At 42.6% G+C, this 24,767-nt stretch overlaps 2 protein-coding genes and 1 long non-coding RNA gene across 22 annotated transcripts in view; 2 read left to right on the top strand and 1 right to left on the bottom strand.

Annotated features, from left to right (window-relative positions):
• Positions 1 to 4,217, top strand: part of GABRD (gamma-aminobutyric acid type A receptor subunit delta) — a 68,554-nt gene extending 64,337 nt beyond the window's left edge. For all 17 annotated transcript variants that reach the window (XM_039509152.1, XM_039509161.1, XM_039509156.1 and 14 more), the window contains 3 exons: positions 920 to 1,075; positions 1,630 to 1,841; positions 3,236 to 4,217. In XM_039509152.1, the coding sequence (XP_039365086.1) occupies positions 920 to 1,075; positions 1,630 to 1,841; positions 3,236 to 3,535 (668 nt within the window). In that variant the 3' untranslated portion in view covers positions 3,536 to 4,217. The remainder of the gene's footprint in view (positions 1 to 919; positions 1,076 to 1,629; positions 1,842 to 3,235) is intronic.
• LOC120387873 lies at positions 828 to 24,723 on the bottom strand. 4 transcript variants are annotated; one of them, XR_005590392.1, is made up of 7 exons: positions 24,275 to 24,723; positions 23,567 to 23,758; positions 23,104 to 23,467; positions 21,629 to 21,698; positions 14,167 to 14,354; positions 10,152 to 10,339; positions 828 to 1,248 (listed from the first exon to the last, which is right to left on the bottom strand). It is a non-coding gene; the product is annotated as an uncharacterized LOC120387873 (long non-coding RNA). The 4 variants fall into 4 exon arrangements; XR_005590389.1 differs by lacking the exon at positions 10,152 to 10,339 and having other exon boundaries at positions 24,275 to 24,719; XR_005590391.1 differs by lacking the exons at positions 10,152 to 10,339; positions 24,275 to 24,723 and adding an exon at positions 23,915 to 24,146.
• The window catches only part of PRKCZ (protein kinase C zeta), a 141,296-nt gene continuing 141,100 nt past the window's right edge, over positions 24,572 to 24,767 (top strand). The window contains exon 1 of the mRNA XM_039509143.1: positions 24,572 to 24,617. The gene's annotated coding sequence lies outside the window, so the exon portion shown is untranslated. The remainder of the gene's footprint in view (positions 24,618 to 24,767) is intronic.

Raw genomic sequence — 24,767 nt, 5'->3', positions numbered from 1 at the left:
GTCCTGGGCTTTGTGTTTGCCATAATGCTGCACATGGCTTCCAGTCAGCACTTCACAGCAACAGCAGAGCTAGAACTCAGGTCCTCCTGCTCTAATTTGCAATTTAGGCTATAGGAGAATCTCCATTATTCCTAATAATATTGTGCTTATGATATCAAGTTGAGTAGTTCTGATTCCATCCACTGGAGGGTAGTGGTACACATACATACTAGCCTGCCTACTGCAATGTTTGTAAAAGCCAGAAGTCATTTCTTCCCTACTGATTTTTGTCCTCTTACATGTGGTTAAATGCTCATTTATGCTGCCCCCTTATCCATCAAGCTCTTTCCCTATTAGTTTTAAATTAACATAATCTTTAAAAAAAATCTAAATTTAGTGTCTGTAGGATTTTCCACCGCAGATTATAAAAACCTTAAGGCAGATCACATTTTGAAATAGTGTCATTAGAGCAAGGGATTAGGAATCTGGACTCCTGAAATCTATTTTTTGCTCTTCTTCTGACTCACTATACAACCCAGGGCAAATCAGGGATAGCTCAGTGGTTTGAGCATTGGCCTGCTAAACCCAGGGTTGTGAGTTCAATCCTTGAGGGGGTTATTTAGGGACCTGGGGCTAAATAAATAATTGGGGATTGGTCCTGCCTTGAGCAGGGGGTTGGACTAGATGACCTCCTGAGGTTCCTTCCAACCCTGATAGTCTATGATTCTATGACTTATTCTTAGGACTAACTATGGTACCTCAGAGGGATTTTATGAGACTTAATTAATGTAAAGCCCTTTGTGACCCTTGAATGAAAGATGATGTAAAAGTGCAAATCAGCAGCATTATTCTTGTATATTATTTTATTAACTGTGTAATTGTAAAGCCAACCTTCTAACACACAACTTTATCTTTGTCCTTTGCCCACTCTTTCCACCAGCGGGTCAGTTTCCCAGGCTCAGTCTCCACTTCCACTTGCGGCGGAATCGAGGTGTTTACATCATTCAGTCTTACGTGCCTTCCATCCTACTGGTGGCCATGTCATGGGTTTCCTTCTGGATCAGCCAATCAGCTGTGCCTGCTAGGGTGTCATTAGGTAAAAAGATTGTGATGTTAGGATCTTGAAAGGGAGGACGTGTGAAGGCCATATGTTCATCTCCAATATGCCATTATTGGAACAGAAGCACATTTATGAATGCTGTGTCTGCACTGGCAAATCAATAAGTCCTTCAGTGGGTTTCCTTCATGCTTCAGTCAGGGCAAAATGCGCTAATAAAGGATGGAGAATAAAAGTTTAATGCTGTTAGAGTGTATCCCTAAAAACAATAGACACTACTAATAAAAGACAGCGCTGCAGCCCTTACTCCCACTGAAGTCCTGAGTAAGAGGAGCCAGGTGCAGGTGCTAAGAATAGAAAAGACTCCCCAGGGTTGTTCTAATGGATCTGTCTGTCTGTGTCTGGTAACAGAAGCCACACAGAGATTTTCAGAGCTGTCTTGGGCATCGGGTGCCTAGTTCAGAAGTGGGTGTCCACATCCCTTAGATAGCTTTGAAAACCTCAGCCAGCTCCTCTCTAGGTAGAAGTTATTGTTTATTACCATTGGGATATGTTACCGAACTCTAAGCCAAGCTTCTCATGCTATTCCCTAGGTATAACTACAGTTCTTACTATGACCACTTTGATGGTCAGTGCCCGATCTTCACTCCCACGAGCCTCTGCTATCAAGGCGCTAGATGTTTACTTCTGGATTTGCTATGTGTTTGTCTTTGCTGCTCTGGTGGAATATGCATTTGCACATTTCAATGCGGACTACATGAAAAAGCAAAAAGACAAGATGAAGGCAAGCAGACAGAGTGGAGAGGTCAGTAAACTGTGTGCTGGTGGCGCCGTGGAAGGCTTTGAAAAACAACCACTCTGCATTATAACCTTGTCTTCAGCCAGAGAAACCACTCCCCTCTGCTTCCCTTTGGTAAAGTCATTCCCTGATTTAATAACCCCACCATGTGAGTGTTTAGCTGATTGTTGCCTGTTGCCAGTACAAGTCAAAACCAGATCAGAACAATTACCAGGATACAGAGCTGGTAACCAATCATCCCCATGGCACAAGCAGTTGGGACTGATTCTCATTCTGTTCCTGTGTTTGGGACAGGGTGGGGGAGTGGAAGGGAAGGGACACAAAGCGGCTTTTAAGCCACATTTGTGTTCCTTGTATTCTGGAGGTGTGCAGGACCTTTGGAGACATATCCAGCCCTTGGTGTAGATTAGAGCAATCCCAATGTGCTCTGTTCAAATAGTCCCCAATATGTCCCCCACCACAGGCCAGGAGAAGGGCCAGTTCTACACCAGCCAGGGAGGACCCATGCCCCAAGGGTATTCTCAGGTAGCTGTTTACTTATGGGCCCTTTGCCTGGCAAGAGGACCATAAAAGGGCTTCAGCCACCCTGAGAACCAGGCCCATTGTCTTCAGTGTCATCCCATGGAGATCAAATTCTCCATTGTGTGCAATGGATTCCAGATAGATCCTATTTTGCTTAGCATGAATACAACTTATGTTTCAAAGTAGGCCTCTGCAACAGGTTGCAAGAACAAAGCAATTGCTCATGTGAAATTCCTTCCTGGACCTCTTAATTCTAGATAGTTCAGTTGTTCCCTTCATGCCCTTTAAGTGGCTGATGAAGCAGGATGAAATGATTAGGGAAAAATGCTTTTGACAATCCACAGTTTGCAAATTTCCCCCCACAAATCTGCAGGCATGTGAATCCCTGGACTTGATTTTTATTATGATTATTATTATTTTATTGTTATTAATTAATCCTGCTAAGCTGCTAGCAGATACAACTGATCTGTGCTCTTTACTGAAATCTACCCAGGGGCATCCACAGCCTTACAGGACCCACCCTGTGTTTCAGGCCAATCAGTTATCCTTTCAGCTGGGTAACAGTCTCTTTGGAGCGGATCAATACCACTTGTGAACCAGCCCAGGGCTGAGCATGCTGCCTCTGCAGTGCCTCAAGCCCCTGCAATAGTCCAGGGAATGTAAAATTATAACCAGAATTTACTCCTGGATCTCCTGCATGGCAGAACAGAGCCATTCACAGCTCCCTCAGCCACTGCTAGCATTGGAACCAAGTACTGTCCATCACATTTGGATCTCCTGCATGTCAGACCACTAGGCCACCAGGCTAGCTCTGATTAAGTATTCTGACTCTCTTCCCATGCCGATTGCCATAAGAGATTCTTCTCTTTCATTTGCAGATCAATGTGAAGAATGCCATTGTTTTGTTTTCCCTTTCTGCTGCGGGTGTGAACCAGGAACTGGCCATTTCCAACCGGCAGCACCGAGCTCCCAAAACCCTACCCGGATCATATGGCTCTGTTGAAGTCGAAACTGGAGAGACAAAGAAGCAGCAAGAAACTAAACTGGAGAAAAAGAGTGGCTTAAAGTCCCTCTTCAAGCCCATTGATGCTGACACCATTGATATTTACGCCAGGGCAGTGTTCCCAGCAGCCTTTGCAGCAGTCAATGTTATCTACTGGGTTGCTTACACAATGTAAGAACAAAAATGTGCTCCCAAGAGGTAAACTGTGGGCCAGAATTATGCTCAGACAGTACAGAGTAACTGAAGAAACTGTATTGGTCCATTTCTTGTCAAAGTGTTTTCCAATGCGCTGAAGATATTTCTCAAATGCAGCAGAGTATCATTTTTGTTTGGCTCCTACAATCAACTCCAGCTAAAACTGGGAGGGGGAAAAATTGGCCATTACCCATTTGGTTTGATATATTTGTTATTACTGAACTCTGCCAAACAATCCAAGGATCCTTTGTTCCTCATCTCATCTTGAAACAATTTGTCACATGTACATATCTTCAGTGAAGGTGCCACCACCAAATCCTAAAGCACAGTTGGTTATTTTCCCTTTTCAAAGGTCAGCAGATAACAAGGCTCTGATTATTCCCATACTCTGACCATGTCCTTTCTTACAGCACAGCTAACCTCATGTTTTTACATGGGAGTGACTTTTCTGTGCCACGCCAGTTGTGGGACAGTTCAAGTTTAACGGGGGTAGGAAAATGGCAGTGATCTCTACGTGTGAAGACCGCGGGATTGAAGTATCGGGAGCAGAGCAAGGCAGTTCTTTAATTATTATTTGTCTTGGATAAAGTATTTAGAACACTTTTGATTCTCTTCTTTAGTCACAGCATGAAATAAAATATATTGTATAGAATCTAACTGAATTGTTAATATCCACTGTGTTGTTTTTCAGATCTAAGCTAAAGAAAGTCTTTCTTTAACTGCGTAGACTTCCTTATATTGCTATTGCCAATGTAATTGCAACATAAATGGACAAAGTGATTTAAAAACACAGGCTGAGGCTAGGGTCCTTGTGCGAAAGGACTTAAGGTAAAATTTTCAAAAGCACTGAAGTGATTAGGAGCCTCGGTCCCATTTTCCAAAAAGACTGAGGCACTAGGGAGCCTAAGTCTCATTGGCTTTCAGTGAGAGTCAGGTACCTAGCAACCATTTGTGCTTTTGAAAATTTCCCTGTTAGGCTTCTAAGTGCCAAAGATATTTATGAAAAGTCATAATTTTCTCCTAAGCCACTTAGATGCTTTTGAACATTTTGTCCTGACGGTCGAAGGGGCCTGATCCTGGGAGATGCTGAGTACCCACAACTCCTGGTCACTTCATTGGGATTGACCGTAATGGAATCTGTGGGTACTCACCAGCTCTCCCTTACTCTGAGCCAGATTCTGTTACCCTTACTTACACTGAGGAGTACTGTCGTTCATATGTGATTCCACTGATTTCAGTGGGGTAAGGTGGCATTCACCGTAAGTACAGATATCAGAATCTGGCCTTCAGATGAGCAGAATGAACAGGATAAGAGTACAGGCAGAGGAGCTATTGTTAGCATAGGAGACCAGCGTTGGAGGCTTTGCAAGTGGAATGGGTTTAGAGGTGGGAGGCACCACTCTTGGTGCCTGGAAAGTGGGAGGTAGTTCCCAGCGACACAAAAGAAAATGTGAAGCCAGAGTAGGAGGGGGAGACAAAAGAAGCAGCAGGGAGTGAGGATGGGGTGGGGGGGTGGGGTGCAAGATTAAACAAGAGCACAGATGTACTTGGCAAGGGCAGAGCTGTGCTGGGCCTGGAAGATGAGGAGCTTGAAGTTGGCAGTGATTAATACTTATAATTGCAGTAAGAATGGTGGACGCTTTGATCAAAGTGCAAAACTCCCATTCCCCTTGACTGACTTCCCTCTGACATGTGGTTTGATTCCACATGACCAGGGCTGAAAGATGGAGTGTCCACTTTTTATTTTTAACCAAGTCAGATTTATAACTTAGAATAAAAATCATCCAATATCACTAAGGAAGAAAAATAAATGATCCTGAACTGAGCTATAATAGAAAATATATTCCCTTAATAAATCAAGCTTATGTTCACTTAAATCTCCAGTTTGTCTCAGAATGGGAAAACTTTCTGCCAGCTATGTGATGGAAGATGCAAACTGACATCAAACCATGGGTGTTCCACAAATCTAACTATCCATCCAGGAAATTTGGCCTGGTAGATAGAGCACTGGACTGGGACACCTGAGTTCTATTCCACATTCTGCCACTGGCCTGCTAGGTGACCTTGAGCAAGACACTTTACATCCCCGTGCCTCAGTTTCCCCATCTGGGGATAACAATACTGACCTTCGTTATAAAGTGCTTTGAGATTTACGGGTGAAACGCACTACAGAAAAGGTAGGAATTATCTATCTATCTTCCTACCTAGTGCTTAGCATTGTAGTGTCTGAGGACATCTGACCTTGTATTAAAGCAAGAAAGAGCTCAACAAAGAGACTAGATGATATCTTCAACCTCACCTGGGAGGTTGCTGAAATTTTGCAGGTTTTTTAACGTGTGCGGTTGGGATGGGGCTTCTCTCTTAATCTTCTTGGAGGTGGATGCTGTTGTGGGAAGACCAGGCTTGCACTGAGTTCTGTCTGAAGGCACTGAAGTCTGTGGTCACTATCAGCTCCTCTGTAGTCTGAGTTCCAGTTGCTGAGGAGGCTCCACTTCACCCCACTCTGCTCTCACATGCGTGACCTTTGCCACTGACTGGCTCAGCATTACTGTGATACGTGACTGTGAAGAGCAAAGCGGAATGAAACCAGAGCTGAAGTGTGGTATTAAAATGCTTTCCCTTTAGTAAACAGCTGCTTCTCTCCTGATCTTGGGCCAACTCCTTGGCCTCCACTTACATCCCTTCTTGCACTGCTCCATCAGCCACAGAGCTATGATTGCACTAACCTGGGGGTGCTTGGGGATGATTCGGTCCTTGGAAATCCCTGGGATCAAGGCTGTTGTGAAGGTGGTTTAGGGTCACCCTTGCTTCCCCCCAGTCTCAGCATGAGTGTGCCCCAGTTGAGCATCCAGTCCCTTGTTTTACATCCTGATGTTGTGCTGGTAAAGCAATGTCATGACACAGACAGCAGAAACCAGTCTCCTGGGGAAAGGTAAGCTGTGACGCTGGTAGGTCTAAAATGTTCTGCCTAGTGCTTTTGATGGTGACACAACAACAGCCCACTTTAGGAGAGTCGTTGTGCCTGATTCTCTTTGCCTCTTCTCCATGGTGTAACTCATTAAAGTTGGCGGAGTTACACCAGTGTAAAATTGCTGTGAGATCAGAATCAGGCCCAGTGTATTCTGTTGGCATCTCTAACTCTATTGGCTTAATATGTGGCTTGTCTGGTACTGTCTCATCCACACGGAGGAGTGAGATTACAGACTAAATCCAGTGGAGGTAATACTTGAAGCCAACTCTAGTGGAGAGTGAATCCTGTGAGGAGTCACCCTTGATTTTTAAATCAAGGTTATTAAGGGATAGAGAGCAAAGTACTGGCCCAGCTCCTCTCGTGTGCTGTTGCTGATTATTCAGAGTAATTAGAAGCAGCTTCTAAAAAGGAGGTGACTGATCTAACTTGTACAGAAAGTCTTTCTTATTGTGCTCCTCGCACAAGCTGCCTAGACTACAGCCAAGTGAATAATTCACAATTAATAAGTTATTGGGCAAATGTAGCTCTTCTGCCTAAAGGATACTCACAATCAAACTGTGAGTCCAGCTGATTTCTTCAGAATTTGGATTTAGTCAGTGAATTTCTCTATGGTTTCATTGTACATTGTTGAGTTGTGTAGCTTATTCACAGCCGAGCAATGTAACAAGCTGGCATCAGTCTTACAACCTGCAAGGTGCTGGATCTGCTGGGAAAATGCAAAGATCAGGCCACCCCCCCATCTCAGGTATGGGGGAGCACACTTGGGGGGAAATGCACCTGGGGCAGTCGGGGTGTGCCATAGGAGATACTGTGTCTGGGGTGGGAGGGTCTCAGAAGGGAGAACAGGGGTTTCGACTACTGCTATGGAAGCACACAGGTGAGCAGCTCAAGGATCAGACATCTCTGGAGAGTGGTTCTATGGCGAAGATTTCCTCACTGTGTTCTCAGAGAAAGGAATGGGGAAGCCAGCTGCCAGGCAGCTTCTCTTGGAGCAGACCTTGGAAGCCTGGATCCCCTATGTAGATCTTAGTTTTGTGCAAATGAGAATCTTCTGGAGGAGCAAATTTTTAAGTGACTTTTAAAATTGAATTTTTATGGCGTATGTAGCTCTGTGAATGTATGCTGCACTTCACAAACAGCTCAGAGCCAAAGCTCCTGCCCATAGGAGCTTCTATTCCAATCAGCATTCATTTTACTGAACACCGAATAAAGCACAACATCAACTAAAGTCTGCCTGAGCTTTGCTCATTGCCAGTACAACACACCCAGCACAAAACAGAAGCATGTCACAGACAAGGGAGCAATCACTTCCCTGCCATGGGACAAACTGTCCAAACCCTTGGTGTTCGGCTCTTTAGAGAACTATTGTATAGATTGGAAGTAGAGCGGGATTACATTTTTCAGCCAAAAAAATGTTTTGGTGGCAAATGCAGATTTAGTAACACCAAAACATTTTGTGTCAGCTTTGCTGAATTGTTCATTTGGAAAAAATTAAATTAAAAAATCCCGTGTTTTGTTTCATCATTTTTCGAAATGAAAATTTTCAATTTGGTTTGAAATTAATTTTCCATTCAATGTTTCCTTTATTTTTTTAATCAACATTTTAAAATGGTCAAAACTGAAACACAACATTTTGTTTGACCCAAAACAATTTTTTTGACTTTTTGCAAGAACATTTTCATTTGCAGGCTGACCCAAAACAGATTTTATTTTTTGAAAGTGCCATTGTGTGCCAACTCTAACTGGAATGCCTTTGTGAAGTAGGGAGTGTGTAGGTGTGCTTATTCTATAAATTGAAGTATTAATAAGTTTTATAAATTATACAGGAAGATGTAGCTTCTATGCCCTGACAAAATAAACATTCCACTGAAAGAGAAATATTTTTAAAAGGAGGAAACTGGAAGATAAAAGGGATAATAAAGAAAATCAGACTAACCTCAGGGATTTCATCCCATCCTGAATTCTTGCCTCTGCATTGTCTAGGGCCCCATAAAACCCTAATTTGGCCTTGACAACAAGAGGAAAAGTACCATTCTGTATTCATGCATGCTTTCAGAGCGGGACTTATGTAGGTATTTGTATTCATGTTGGAGAACAGCTATTGCTTTTTTTTTAAGAAGCTGAAAAGAATTAGGAAGTCATGGGATGAAGGGGTTGTGGGGAGGGCGAGGAGAATTGCACAATGTATTTGACAAGCAATATTTGCACAGCATCAGAAACTGTACAATTTGTTAAAAGGTGAGGCTGGGTTTGCCTTGATTGTGTGCAGAAAAGGAAGCATTCATCCAAGGTTAAATAAAGGCTCCCACGACAGTCTTTGCTGCTCCAATAGATAATAGAGTGAAAACCAATTTTAGCTCAATGAGCCTTCCACACACAGCACAACTAAGACTTTTCAGTCTTTCAGTTTTCAGCGTCATTAGACTAAACTAAAACTCTTAACATCAGGAGGAAAAGACCATCCCTCTGATTATTTGTTTGGGCAATAATTGGTGCTAGAATAAATAACACAGAAAAACACTGCAAGCTACCAAGAATATTTCCATTTAAAAATCCAAAGCCCAAGATCATTTTCTCCCTTATGTTACAGACATTTGACGCATTAGCAGTGATTGAAGGCCTATTTGATGTTGGTCAAGGAAGGGTAGTGCAATGCCAACATAGAAATTACAGAGCTTTCTACTGAAGACTTCATGAATATGCTCAAATAGAAGGGTTGGGTGGCTGAGCTGCAAAGCACTGTCCTTTTCTCTCTCTACAACTGAAGTTTTAAGTGAAATGAGTTTGATAGTCTAAGCCTGATCGCAACATGGCATATTATAGGCCTGATTCTCTCCTTTACACGAGTTTTAGGCCACTGTCACTCCATTAACTGCAGAGGAATTATTCCTGAGAGGAGACTCACACTTTAATCACAAAACCTAACACTGTAAGTGCTTATCAGCTGTCATCATAGTTAGCTCAGTATATAGTGAGAATAAAGATGGCCTTGTACCAAACCCCTGAACTTCACTCTTGGATTCCACTTGGGAGGAGGGTCCAAAATCTGATCTTGAACCTGTATCTTAACTCTACATCTGGTTCCAATTTTTATGATGGGACCAAACCAAAACTCCCAGATCCAAATACCCCAGAAAGCGGAGATGGTTGAAATCAGGGTCTGAACTATGTGTCTCAGGCCCATCTCTGCTCGAGAAGCAAAATCACATTGATTTATCACAAAGATTCAGTCACATCCTGGTCTAGTAAATGAACAACACATTCATGTCAACCTAGCACACTGAGCAGCAGAACAGTAGAGGACAGAGGGTGGTCTAGTGGGCTGGCACTGGGAACTCGGACCTGATCCCAATTCTGATGCTGCCTTGTGTGATCTGACAGGAAAGATGTCCCAATGGTTAGAGGGCTATCCTGGGTTGTTGAACACCCAGGTCTAGTTTCTGCTCTGCCACAAATACCTTTTGTGACCATGGGCATGTCACTTCGTCTCTCCGTGCCTCAGTTTCCCATCTATTAAATGGGGATAATGGCAGTGCCTTGCCTCACGGAGCTGCTGTGAGGGTAAATACATTAAAGAGCGTGAGGCTCAGATACTACAGTGATGGGGGCCATATTAGTTCCTTACCTAGACTGGTCTGGGCAAAGCATTTAAGCACGTTGTCCATCCACTATTTTGGTATGCCTCAGGTTGTGGGTGCTCAGCTTGAGACATCTAGGCCTTGATTTGCAGAGGGGCCAAGCAACCACTGTTCCCATTGAAGGCAAAGAGAGTTGTGGATACTCAGCATCTCAGAAACATACATTGTCCTCAAGCTGGGGACACAAGGAGCGAGTCTCTCAAAACTAGTGAAAACTTAACATCTGTAAGGCCTCATCTAAACAAGACAGTCGGACTGATTTAACAAAATCAGGTTCACAATCTGCTCTCGTGGGCACTCTTATTTTAGCTTCACAATGCCATGTATCAATTTTGCTGAAGTCAATTCCTTACAGTCTTATGCTAATTCAATGTAAGTCATTCTGAAACTGAAATAAGAGTGTCCAAACAATTGGTACAACTTTCTCGTGTAGACAAAGGCTAAGCTTTAGTGCCCCTATCTGTCAAAGAGACAGGTTTATGTACCTCATTAAAAATATTTTGATGTTAAATTATTTAATGTTTGTAAAGCACTTTGAGATACCTAGGAGGAAGGTGCTAGGATGTGCAAAGATCATTTCAGATTTATAATAAGCAGTTTGTATGTTTCAAAACTGCATCACTAGCAATTGTATAATAACCCTGCCAGTGCTTAGTATGGTATTTGCCTGCTCCCAGAATCAGCCTGTTCAGGACAAAAAGTTTTGTATTGTCAATTCCTCTTTAAGAGGTATGAGACATAAACAAACCAAAGGGCTATAATGTGAAAAATGACTGTACATTTTTTAAAATTCTGATTGCTTTCAGACAGTTTTTATAATTTTGCATTGACCATTAAGCACTAACCAATGCAAAACAAATCACCTGTTAGTTATGATGAGAAGCCTTTATTCCTTTACCCCTCATGAAATTTAGGTGCCATGGGAGCTTTTATAAATAGAAAATAAAATATCACCATATGCTCCTTCCCTATGTTAAGATGCAAGATTTCAAAGCCAGCACATGGAAAGTTAGTTAACTCTACAATTATATTTCCATGCCTGAAGACCTTATGTATCTTAATGTAAATGGGATGCATTTAACTTTTTTTAAATGACTTGATTTAAAAAAAAAAATCAAGCTGCTGAAAAGTAATTTTTCAATATCTGTCTGAAATTTACAAACTCAGGCCTGCAAGTCCACAGGCTCTACCTTGACTTCAGTGAGATCTCAGCACATGCAGTGCTTGCAGGATCAGGCCCTAAACCACAGATTTATGTCTTGGTAGTATTTGTTTTACAGGCGCTCCTAGAAACCCTAACAGATTGCAACCTCACTGGGCGAGGCTGCATTTCACCTCAAGAAGAAGGATGCTCAACCAAGCTAGACACTGGTGTGACAGGCCTGGGAGTTAAAACCCACAAGAATTTCCAGTCCCAGCTGAGAGGGCTTCCCTGAGTGGAGCACAGCTGAACCTAGTTAGAATCAGAGCCTTTCTAAAGGGACTGGGCTAATCTAGCTGTTCAGAAGCAGGATTAGCTGGTTTCTAGGGGTCAGGTCAGGTCAGGGATTGCTAAAGGAAGAGAGGTACTCCCTTGCTTACATTATTTGGTGTCTATGATGAAAGCCATATGGAAGGAATGGGATGAGAGATTATGATGGATATGGGGTAGAGGTTGTGGTGTTCTTGGTGTACACAGATGCTGTAAAAATGTTTTCTTTGCTTATCCTGGGTCTCCTGTGATGTTTCCTTTCAGCCACTGGACCTGTCAGAGTGACTTTAGCCAAGTGAGTTAACTTTTTGTGTGCCTGTGTTTCCCCATCTGTAAAATGGGGATAATAGGAGGTTGTGAGATTCAATCAATGTTTATAAGGTGTATTGAGATCCCCATATAAAAGGTGGCCTGTTTTGAATGTAATGAAAACAACATGGTATGAGTACAGCATGTGGTGGTGTGAAAAACAAGAGTGGTAGGACTCACTTCACAGAGATGCAAGTTGAAGGGCATTTTTCTTGTGTAATCTCTTTCTAAATGTTGAGTTTCCCAACCAATTTAAAAATATTGCTGGCTCTACTTCGTTTTCTTCCTCTCTCTGTTCCTAAGCTGAGGTCTTCAAAAATAGTTCTACAGGGGTATTTCTTGCCAATATTGGCAAGACTTCTGCTGTTGAGCTACTGCCATAGTTATTTATGTTATAGTTGGAAAGCTTTTTCATAATATGTAACAAATTTCCTTTGCTGCAGATTAAGCCATTTATTTCTTATCTTACCTTGAGTGGACAACATGGAGAACAAGTGATCACTATCATCTTTATAACAGTTCTTAATGTATATTTTAAGGCTGTTAGGTCCCCCCCCTTAGTCTTCTTTTCTCAAGACTAAACATCTAGTGAAGCCACCTGTGCTGAGGCAGGACCAAGTATACCTAGCCATCCTGGACAGGGATTTGTCTAACCTAGTCTTAAAAGTCTCCAATGACAGGGATTCTCCCTTGGAAGCTTATTGCAGTGCTTAATTTCTGATTCTATGCCTTCTAAGGGCTAGTCTACACTTACCAGCTGGGTCGACGCGGTGAGTTCGACTTCTCGGAGTTCGAACTATCGCGTCTAATGTGGACGCGATAGTTCGAACTCCGGAAGCGCCGCGGTCGACTCCGGTACTCCACCACTGCAAACGGCGGTGGCGGAGTCGACCTTGGAGCTGCGGACTTCGATTCCGCGGTGTCTGGACGGGTGAGTAGTTCGAACTAGGGTACTTCGAATTCAGCTACGCTATTCACGTAGCTGAATTTGCGTACCCTAGTTCTACCCCGCTTCTTAGTGTGGACCAGCCCTTAGACAATGAATTGTTTATACTCTGCATATGTACATTGCAGATGCACTCTAACACCAGGTGAACTATGCTGAACACTTCATGATGTATGGTGTGAAGCAAAAGGTATATATAGAAACATCTAAATTATTTTAGAATTGTAGAATATCAAGGTTGGAAGGGACCTCAGGAGGTCATCTGGTCCAACCCCCTGCTCAAAGCAGGACCAATCAATCCCCAACTAAATCCCCAAATGGACCCCTCAAGGATGGAGATCACAAGCTTGGGTGCTCAAACCACTGAGCTATCCCTCCCCTGACTTTGCAACTAGCAAAGATTCCCTCCTACACACTGTTTTGGTGAAACGCATACAGAAGAATGTTGATTGAAATTAGTTACTTTGCTCTGTCCTGCACTGCAACAAGACATCTGTGGTGTTCATGCAGGGTATGTACAGGATGGTTTCTGAAACAGACTAGACCTCAATCCTGCAATCAGACCTTTGTGCCATGTGGAGCCCAATTGATTTCAGTGGGGATCATGCTGGGCACAAGAGCCCACCTGCATGGATTTGAATGTGGCTAATGTGCCCATTTGTGCCTTTGAAAATCTCCCCCTAAATCATTATTAATCAGAATAGGTTTCTCTAGTATGTAAACGGGTTACCTTTCCTCATTAGAAATCTGTGAAAAGAAGCTTGGTCCCCAAAGATATCATTGGTATTCATAGCTCTGGGAACTTACTGATACTGTCAAAAAAGAGGTTAATGTAACAAAAAAAGTGTCAAACTGTTAAACATTATTTGGTCTATTTTAATGTGGGTTAAATAACATTAGTATTCAATCCAGCAAACTGATTTGCAAAGAATTACCATGGTGATTTGTGGTTTTATATATCATCTTGCTAGCTCATAGATGAGAGATGCTTGGCTCTATTTTATGTTACAATAGTCAAATACCAACTCTTTGCAATATCTGTCTTAGCTTATTGGCATTGGGCCCAATTCTGTTTCCAGTTAAGTCAATGGAAGAATTGCTATTGACTTCAGTGGGAGCAGGATTTGTCCCCTTGCTAACACATCATGGGTGGAAGACTCAGCCAATGAGCCCAGGCATGTACAGATCACTCCTTATTCATGCAACACTTCCAGGGAGAACCCTTTCTTGTGACACAACTTTATACAAAGATTCCCAGTGCAGTGGGGATACTCACTTGAGGAAATGTTTGCAGGGTCGAGCCCCAAATTCCATTCATCTTACTTCAGCCAGGTAGTCCCTGAATGCTTTCTGGTAATGGAACTACTTGCTTTAGTACAGTGAGAGGCATGGATTTGGCCGTTAGTAAGGAGTGCAGATCAAAATGCGGCTCCTGCTGCTTGTTCTAGTGATGGGGCCTTGTTGCTAAAGAAAGAAGATACAGTGGATCAGTTTTCATTCTTAGCTGACACTTCATTTCAGACATTTGAAGGCCAGGAGGTAGAACTTTTTAGTAGAATAAGTGGTCATCTTGCTCCGTTTGTCCCTTATTTAGGTCTCACTCTGAACCCACTTTGTTGTAATCCCAACTAAATCTTCAAACCCTTGGGGAAATGACTAGTCCTAATCCATCAGAAGATCCTAAATCACTTGACATGAGTGTAGCAGGATGTGTACCTCCTGCTCCTGTTACATAGATAGAGACCTTCATGTAATGACTATGGTTACTACAAGGACCTTTTCCTAAGCAACTGTCTTTACCTTATGAGTTAAGATTCAGAAGGATGCCTCAAATCAAGTAGTAGTCTTTTTTTTCACCCACAAGGAAAATTTATCAGCGACCTTAGTGGCCCAGTACAGGTTAAAGAGACACATTAGGGGAACCAAAGGAGAAGTGCACAAGAGATGGGAGGATTAGAAGAGACCAGTTTCCTGGTGGTATACATTCATTTAGAAACCACCTTCCTGATTCTCCTGTCTTCACCACTACCATGATCACAAAGGAATGATGCTCTACATTTCTATGGCGCCTGTCTTCTGACTTTCTCAAAACACTTCACAAACCGGTAAGTTAGCCGATCCCTGGTACAGGTTAGTGAACCAAAGCACAGAGGGCCTGCTCTGTCATCACTGGAGCTAATGGAAATCTCTCATTGACTTGAATGGAGCTAAATCAGGCCCAGATAGATCCTCAAATGTATCTCAAATCAATGGGAGTTAGGCATCTAAATACCTTTGAGGTTCGGAGGCTAAATGCCTAACTCAGTTCTCACAGCAGTGCAACTCTGACTGCAGTGGGTTACTTACCACTCTGTCAGGTGATGGAGAGGAGAATGAGGCTCTCAGGGCCAGATTTTTAAAGGGCATTTAGGCACCTAACTCCCATTGACATTGAGAGGAGGTAGGCACCTAAATACCTTTAGAAATCTGGTCCTATGTGACTTGCCAAGGTCATATGGTAAGTCTTCACTCAGCTGGGACAAGGACCCAGGAGTCCTGCCACTCAGTCCCCAGTGCTAACCACTTACACACATTCTTTAGTTTTCCTTTTTCTGAACTTTCCACTTTTTATGTAACAGTCTCTTATATGGCGAAAGCCAGAAATAAATGAATGTTAAACTGACTCTTAAGCTACTAAAATTACTAGGTATCAGAGGGTAGCCATGTTAGTCTGTATCCACAAAAACAATGAGGAGTCTGGTGGCACCTTAAAGACTAACAGATTTATTAAGTGCCCTAATAAATCTGTTAGTCTTTAAGGTGCCATTGAACTCTTGGTTGTTTTTATAAAATTACTAGGGTACTTTAGCTGATTTAAGTGAATAAGCAAATGAATCTGAATATCCTAGCTGAGTTGCTTGCTAATGAATACATCAAACTGCATAGCTTAATAATTAAAAATTATATAAAATGCCAGTTCATAATTTTCACGTTTTTCTTCTTCTCATATGCATTGCAAAGGGGAGATGAAAACCTTGAATATAGCAACAAAATTTGTACTTCAAAATTACAAGAATGGACACATCTCATATCAGCTGATTCATCCCCTTCTATTTAATGCTGGGCAATAGGGGTCTCTGTTCATAAAGTGATGTTTTTCTTTCAAAGGAAAAGCCTCTTTCTAAACAAAGACCAAGAGCTTTTGGAAAAATAAAAATTATCACAGTCAAAGCTGGGGATGAGGGAGGGGGAAAAGTTAGTGGTGGGGAGAGAGGAGAAGGGGTAAAGTTCCTTAGTGTAGAGATAAAAGGCTTGGATCGTGGTTACTGTGCTAGCTAAGTGCACCTCTATTCCCTTTCTGGTCTCTGAGTGTTCCCCTCAGGTGTCAGGCCTCATACTTTCATCTATCTGGGGTGAAATTCCACAATTCTCCCACTCTTAGATCAGGCCTGGGTCCCAGTATCCTGTGTATCAACAGTACTTAACCCCACAAGCGCCAACTTTCCATTGTGTAGGGGGGGGGGGGCTCGACCCCCAGCTCTGCCCAAGACCCCACCCCCACGCCTTCCCTCAAAGCCACACCCCCGTCCTGTCTCTTCCTGCCCCTATTCCACCCCACCCAGTTTTTTAATCTCCCCTCATATGGAAGCTGTTCCATACCCCTAATAACTTTTATTGCCATTCTCTGTACTTTGTCCAATTCTAATATCTTTTTTGAGATGGGTCAACCAGAACTACATGCAGTATTCAACGTGTGAGGGTACCATGGGTTTATATAATGACATTATGATATTTTCTGTCTTATCTATCCTTTTCCAAATGGTTCCTGCATTGTTAGCTTTTTTGATTGCCGCTGCACATTGAGCAGATGTTTTCAGAGAACTAGCCATGACTCCAAGATCTTTCTTTGGTCGGAACAGCTAATTTAGACCCCATCATTTTGTGTGTATACCTGGGATTATGTTTCCTGTGCGCATTACTTTGCACTGATTAACATGGAATTTAATCTGCCATTTTCTTGCCCAGTCATCTAGTTTTGTGAGATCCCTTTGTAACTCTTTGCACTCAGCTTTGGGCTTACCTATCTTGAGTAATTTTGTATTGTCTGCCAACTTTGCCACTTCACTGTTTACCCTTTTTCCAGATCACTTATGAATATGTTGAACAGTACTGGTCACAGTATAGATCCTTGGGGACCCCACTATTTACCTCTCTCCACTGTGAAAACTGACCATTTACTTCTACCCTTTGTATTCTATCTTTTAACCACTTACTGATCCCTCTTTCCTTCAGGCATCTGTGACAGTGTTGAATACAGTGAGCAAACAACCTTCTTTACTGTTAAGATTTAACAGTAGAAACAAAGAGAGAAACTATTTTAAAACAGTCTTTATGCATGTCTGTCTTACCCAAAGGCTTAGCAACCCCTGAGGGTAGCTGAGGCAGGCCTCACTTCTTCAAATGCCACAATGGGTGCCTGTGTGTGTGTGTGTGGGTCATAGAAACGTAGGACTGGAAAGGGATGCTGAAAAGTCATCAGATTCAGCCCCCTGTGCTGTGGCAGGGCCAAGTAAACCTAGACCATCCCTGACAGATGTTTGTCCAACCTGTTTTAAAAACCTCCACTATTTTAATTGTATTGATTAACTGGTTGCCATAGGGCTTGTCTACACTGGCGCTTTACAGTGCTGCAACTTTCTCACTCAGGGGGGTGAAAAATCACACACACACACCCCGCAAATTTCAGCACTGTAAAGCCCCAGTGTAGACAGTGCACCAGCGCTGGGAGCCGCGCCCCAGCGCTGGGAGCTGCGCCCCTCATGGAGGTGGGGTTTTTTTTAAGAGCGCTGGGAGAGCTCTCCAGCACTGTGCCGCGACTACACAAGACACGTTGCCAGTGTAGACAAGCCCTAAGTTCAGTCTGTTCTCCTGAGGTAGGGAAAGAATCACTTTTTAATCCAGTTAGTTCCTTTATCTCCTCACATCCTGCGGCTTCAGGCCCTGCTAGCCAAACAAACAGTCCAATGGGCTCAGTGGAATAGAAGCTAGTGACCTCTGAGCCAATGGCTCTTCCATTATCCTGTAACAATCCTCAAGTATTTGCTGTTATCTTGAGCCATTGTTTCACCTCCTGCTTGTTTTTATACCCCATTTCTGACTCAACTAAACCAATTTAGTCAGACGGTAAATATCCCAGTAAACAAGTCACATACAGTATTCATAAATTATCACAGAGCAGCCCCACTTCCTTCACAGCTTGTTTTCACTGATGGTATGATTCACTACCATAAGTCACCATATGTTTTCATATATTCAAAGAAAAAACTTGGTTTGTTGTTTTCACAATGTGAAAAGTACTTCTTAATAATGATTTTAAATTGGTCAAATCAGTCCTTACATAGGCAAAATTTCTGTTGACTTCAAATCTCTTTCAATCCCGCTGAATAGTGTATCATGGATTCAGCCAAACCTCCTTTTTTGGGACTGTTCTTATCTTTAAAACGTCAATCAGTCTACTGAAGCTGTACCACATGCTGTCAAGGAATAAGTATGAGGATCATCTTCTCTCTCTTTTCTTTTTTTTTTTAAGCTCTAGCTGGCACAACAGCAATGGGTAAATGCATGAGCTGTTGCACTTTATAGATCTTTTGTGCACAAAAATATGAAAAGGAAATTGATTGGGGGTTATGTGCAGAGGTGGGCTGGACTCATTTGGAAAAGTTGAAGTACTATCAGCTCTGTATTTATCTGACTTTTGTTGTGATAGTTAGCAAATATAGCAATTGCTAAGTCACAACGAGACAACAGTGTATGTATAAAAAAGGAATAATGTGCTATAATGCAATAAAAAGAGGAAATAATTAAATACACACTCAGTAATTTCAGAAGCAATTGTTCTGTCCCAAGAATAAACATTATATACAGATTCCTAAGCACGCATCAAAATAACTTCCTGGGATAAGTTAAGGAGGCACCTAGGTTTATCTATTCCTGTCCCCTCTGTTATGCAAGATGTCAGAGCAGATATCATAATGGTTCCTTTTGGCCTTAAAATATATTAATCTGTTCATTGTTCACTCCCTAATTTCTTAGCTAAGGGTGCAAAGATACCTCCAGCAAATATTACAGGTAAGATGTCAAGTGACCTTTTTCTTTATTCACTAATGTAGATTATTTTTTAAACACAGGATCCTTCCTATTTTGTCCCAGTAGTTGTGTAAAATTCACATTTTAGCCTGTAGTCAACTGGATCCTCTGAATGGTTCATCCTGGGGTGGGGAGGGGGGGAGGGAGAGTGTTCTCTGAGGTTTCAGAGTATTATTCCTTCCACTGAGAACAGCAGATTCCATCTGCTCTGTACAGAGTCTAAAATCAACTATTTTTAGTTTCTTCTTCTGGATTTCCCTTAAGTATTTCTCAAAAGCAAACGTGTTTTACAATATTTTAATAGAGATTTTTATGAAAGAGAGCTGTGCCTCCTGTGGTGACAGATATGAACCATTTCTGAGTGGCTTGGGGAGTTGGAATATTAATGAACATTCAGGGATAAACTTATGGCCCTGATTAAATCACATGCTTAAACATGTGCTTACCTTCATGCATGTAAACAGTCCTATTAAAGTCAAGGGGATTGCTCACATGCTTGCAGTTAGATGCGCTAAAGTACCTTCCTGACTCAAGCAAGGGTGCCAGAACTATTTTTATAATGGGGGTGCTGAGAGCTATTGACCCAAACTGTAAACCCTGTATCTAATGAAAACCACTTCAAGCCAGGGGGTGTGGTAGCACACCCAGCACCCCTACTTCCAGCACCTATGGACTCAGGGCAGGAAGAAAACTACATCCCTGTGGGAATCTTCAGTTCACTTTAGATCAAATGGGACTGATCCCATCCCAGGTGCTCAAGGAAAAGAGAAAATAATGCAGCTTCCCTCTTTCCCTGTGTAATTGCAGCCTCTTCTTTCATAGCTAAAGAGATGGGGTAAGGAAAGGCAAGGAGGACCTGGGACCAGGGGGGAAGAGGGAAGCACCCTGCATCCTCTTAAAGAGGTAGCACAGCAGCTGCACCTAACTCCCTGCCCAGGAGTTCTGAGATGCTGTGCATCTGACACCCAGTGCCTTCCGTGGAAATGCGGGTGGAACAGCCCTGCACCAGAGTAAGATGTGATCATATATGCTTGCACAGCTCCCTATTTCCCAGAACCAGACTATGGCTTAATGCCAATATTTACCCCAAAGAAGCTCATTTTCTTCCCCCAATAAACTATTTTTAAAAAAAAAGAACAGTGCTCAGTACCCTGTGAACAACATTAAAATGAAGGAAGCCATGATATATGAACATCAGGTATTCAGCAGTACTTTTCCCCAAAGCAGTTGCCTGGGACCATCTTGCCACCTACTGGAACTATGTAAATATACATTCCTATAGAAAGTTGTGCTTTTTAACTTCTACGGGCACCAGGAAATAACTCAGAAACCACTACACCCTGAAACCAGCACTCTGGTTAGTGGTAGCATACAGCCAAAAAATGATTCTTTAACATATTTTATTAGGTACCATAGGGCAAATAAATGCCCAATGCTGCATTCTCTACCTACTCAAAGCTCTCCTGTCAGTATGTATATGGGGCAGGATTGGACTCTGAGTCTGAATGCACATCTGGCTATAAAATGTGTGTAATTGAGGGCCAGATTCTGATGAAGGCTGTGTAAAGCCGAAGTAAATCCACTCAAGTCAATGGGATTGGTTGGAGTGTATGTAACTTGGCACATAACTTGACCCCGTTTGCAGAGATTTCTCAGTCAAAATGCATGTCATCCTTTTAGGTAACAGGGGCCCAAATCCAGCTCAGGGAGACTTTACAATGAACTTCAGTGGAAGCTGGATCAGATTCCTGATTAGAATAATCTGAAGAATGTCTGAACTCCTTGGGTGTTTGTTATTCTAAGTTTTCTAGGACAGTTCCTTTCCAATGGGTGGGTGTGGATGGTCCTCACCCTACTTCTATAAGGAGTTCACACTCATAGCCACAAAGGTGTTTAGTCTCCAAACTTTGCCTTAGTGGCTAGCCCAGTCCCCAAAAAAGTCTGCTACCATCTTATACAAAAGGAGAGCTCCTTTAGTTCAAGGGCTAGAGACTGCTGGTTTTGGTGCTGATGTTACTGTGTGTGTATTCAATCAGTTCACTCCCAAAGGAAGGGAATGCAGAATTGAAAGTACCCAGTGTTGCATGAGGCAGAATAGAACCGAACTTGCTCTCCTCTATTTGTACTGGATCTGATAATAGCCACATTTCAAACAAATCAATTTTTTTCAAGGAGTCATTTTTTTCCTAAGACAAACTGAACAGTCCACTTTATAGTCTGCTCTCAAGTATGAAAAAAAGATATCACAGAGGTATTTTTCTCCTCAATTTTTTTTTTAAATAATGCCCCAGCTTGAATACTTCCTTTCAATCTGGCACAAATTAAAATGGCTGAGTTAGAACCCTCTCAAAAATGGGGTTTATAATAGGAACATTCTCAGGTCCTTTACTTTAGCTCTAGTGAGCACTGGTTTAATAACTGTCAGTTTATTAGGTTGAGGGTAAATTAATGGCAGATAAAAATGCAATATTCTGCCATCTGAAAAAAAAATTGGTCTCAGGAACATATTCAGGATTTCCGGCTCTACGCCAACAGAAGTTGGTTGTGTTTCAAAAACAATATGCCAGAGACAATGATCTTACAATATGTTATGCTTGTAATGCTGTTACAACCTTGTTAGCTAATCCATAGAGGAAAAACTGACATCATCTCCAAAAAGTGCCATCTGCTGACCTTTCTCCCCTGAAATGGAGAGCATCAAATTAAAAATGAATACATTAAAATAAATACTGTGATATTAAGAGACATTAAAACTTAGGACACTTTTGTTAAAATGATAAAGGGGTATTGAATGACCAGTGAAAAAAATCATAATGGAATATTGAGTACTCGTGGCACCAATGAAGTGGGTTTTAGCCCACAAAAGCTTATGCCCAAATAAATTTGTTAGTCTCTAAGGTGCCACAAGTATTCCTCGTTCTTTTTGCTGATACAGACTAACACGGCTACCAGTCTGAAACCTGTCATAATGGAATATGTTCATTTTATGAACATGTTATAAGTGCTGTAAATGTACTTAGAATTTTTTTGTCTAAACTGTGCTGAAAAAAAACAAAAGCTCAGCCCTGTAGTTCACAGCATCTTTTGTCTAAGGAGCTTCTGTTGCTTTACAGCAGAGGTCGGCAACCTTTCAGAAGTAGTGTGCCGAGGCTTCATTTATGCACTCTAATTTTAGATTTTGCATGCCAGTAATACATTTTAACGTTTTTAGGTCTCTCTCTATAAGTTTATATTATATAACTAAACTATTGTATGTAAAGTAAACAAGGTTTTTAAAATGTTTAAGAAGCTTCATTTAAAATTAAATTAAAATGCAGAGCCCCCGCCCCCGGACTGGTGGCCAGGACCCGGGCAGCGTGAGTGCCACTGAAAATCCGCTCACGTGCCACAGGTTGCCTACTTCTGCTTTACAGGTTTAATTATTTATTTCCATGCCATGTGAAGTATCATCTCAATTTTACAGATAGGGAAACTGAGACACACAGATTTAAGGGCCAGTTTTGAAACCATGACTCTTACTTAAGTGGGACTACTTGTGCAAGTAAGTTCTACTCAGCAGGAATAATGGTTGCTAACTCAAGCTCTTTGAGGCTTGCAATGGTTGCAAAGTGAATAAGTGGCAACGTTACGTCAGAAACAAAACTTTGGAGTCTTGACCCATAGTTTCCTACTCTAATGGCTAGACTACAAAAACAGTAGAAAAAACCCCACATTTCCATTCCAGTGATATTATTACTATTTTATTTGTACTGCTGTAGCACCTAGAAATTCCAGTAAGGGATCAGGGCCCCATTGTTCTAGGTGCTATACAAACATATCGAAAAGACTCTCTCTTCTCCAAAAGCGTGCATAATTTACATATAGGATGAGAATCAACAGGTGGATGAAAGTGACCGGAGGGGGAACACCAAGTAACAATAAGATCACTATGATCAGCATGACAAGCAGCAGTCACGCAGGTCACACATACTAGTGCTTAATATGTATGCAATACATCTTCAAAATGCAAATTATGATGGCTCCAGTGGAAGCGTAAGGAACAGAACCCACTAGTTCTTATACCTAATCTCATGCTCTAAGTACTAACCATGTTGCCTCACTGCCTAGAAACAGAAGGATGGAGAGATCAAAAGAATCACACAGAATCTATAATGAAAAAATCTCCGAGTTGAGCCAATGGGCAGGTCAGCCATCCATATCTCTTCTGACACACTTGGGAGGCTCTGCAGGACAGGGACTCCCTGCAGCTTGTTTTTGAAGCTGTTCAGGCAAAAGTATTTTATTTACTTGTTTGAGTTTTTAATCAGGGTTGGCTCTTTGGAGTTATTCTTATTTTTTTTAGTTATTTCCTTTGTATCTTCATTTTGTTTGTTTTGATTGCCTTTTTCCTCTTGCATGGGTTTATTTGGATAAACTTTGGATCGTGTCTGTTTTCTTAGTGAAATACGGGGCTGAAACAAAAACAATTGTTGGAACATACTATCGATATCACATCTATTGGTTTCTCAGTTATGCTCAGATACACAATGACAGGATCAAATGTATCTTACCCTTGAAAAGGTTGCAAACCTCCTGAGATAGTAGAGATGTTCTTTTAGCTGAAAACGGAAAATTGCTCACTTGTGAACCTAGATTCTGAACCCACTTTGAGATTTCTCTTTGTAAATGAGTTTAATTGACTTGCAACAGATGCCTTTTACTTCTACTGAGGGATGTGGAGACCTCTACTGTTCTAAGAGAGCCTTGAGAATGATTACATAACAATATTAAGTAATATGTTTGCTTTTTAAAAAACAGATTTAAAGTATTTGTTAAAGGCCTAAAATTAAGAATGAAAACACTTATACTGAATAGTGAAATACACTTGGGATGATCTACCCTTGACCTCACTGACTTACCATCTTTCACTGAGGATGCTACAGAAACAGCATTGTTTTTATGCTATGCTGATTCAGTGGGGTGGATCCCATGCAAATATGACCGTACTACTCCCAGAGGGTGTGCCAGCTGAGACTGTCCAAACCCTTCGGAAACACAAATGGATTAAGCTTCCACTGGTGGGGTACGTTAGAGAGGGGTAAACCGAGGCACAGAGGATAAGGGAGATGCCTAAGGCCAATTGGTGGCAGGGATGGGACTAGAACCCAGGAGTCCTTGTGGTCAGGGCTCACTTCCGCTTGCCCCCCAGCTCTAACCAGAAGCCATGAATCCTGCCATCAAGCCCCAGCCCCAGCCCCGCCCCCCTCTCCTCAGCTCACCTGTGGGAACCCTGCCACCCCACCAAGGCAGATGAGTGTCCCGCCCTCTCCGCGCTGGCTGTAGGTGTTCTCCTTGCCCCCCCTCCTATTTTATGATTGGCTGCCTCGCCTCAGCTCGCTAGGTAACGGATGCCGATCTCTGATTGGCCAGGCCTCGGCGGTCTCCCTCTGGGGATTGGTTTCAGGTGGGCGGCGCTTGCTATTGGTCGGCAGGTAGGGTGGGAGGTGCTCCATTGGCTGTTGTGGCCGCTAACCTGCTGGCCTAGGCCGCCATGTTCGGAGGAGTAGCGGCGGCGGCGCTAGGGCCGTTGCAGCCGCCGGGTGGGGGTCGCCGCTGAGCCGGGCGCGGAGTGGGAAGGGGGCCCTGGGTCTCCGGGGGTGCGGGCCGCCGCCTCAGGGGGGAGCCAGGCGCGGGGAAGGGGGAACTGAGTCCGACCCCAACTTCCTGCCGGGACTTCGGGCAACTTCCAGCCCGGGGGCGGGGGAAGCCTAG

This window comes from Mauremys reevesii, linkage group 21 (assembly GCF_016161935.1).
Source record: "Mauremys reevesii isolate NIE-2019 linkage group 21, ASM1616193v1, whole genome shotgun sequence".
NCBI lineage: Eukaryota > Metazoa > Chordata > Testudines > Geoemydidae > Mauremys > Mauremys reevesii.
This window is presented reverse-complemented; position numbering and strand designations above follow the sequence as displayed.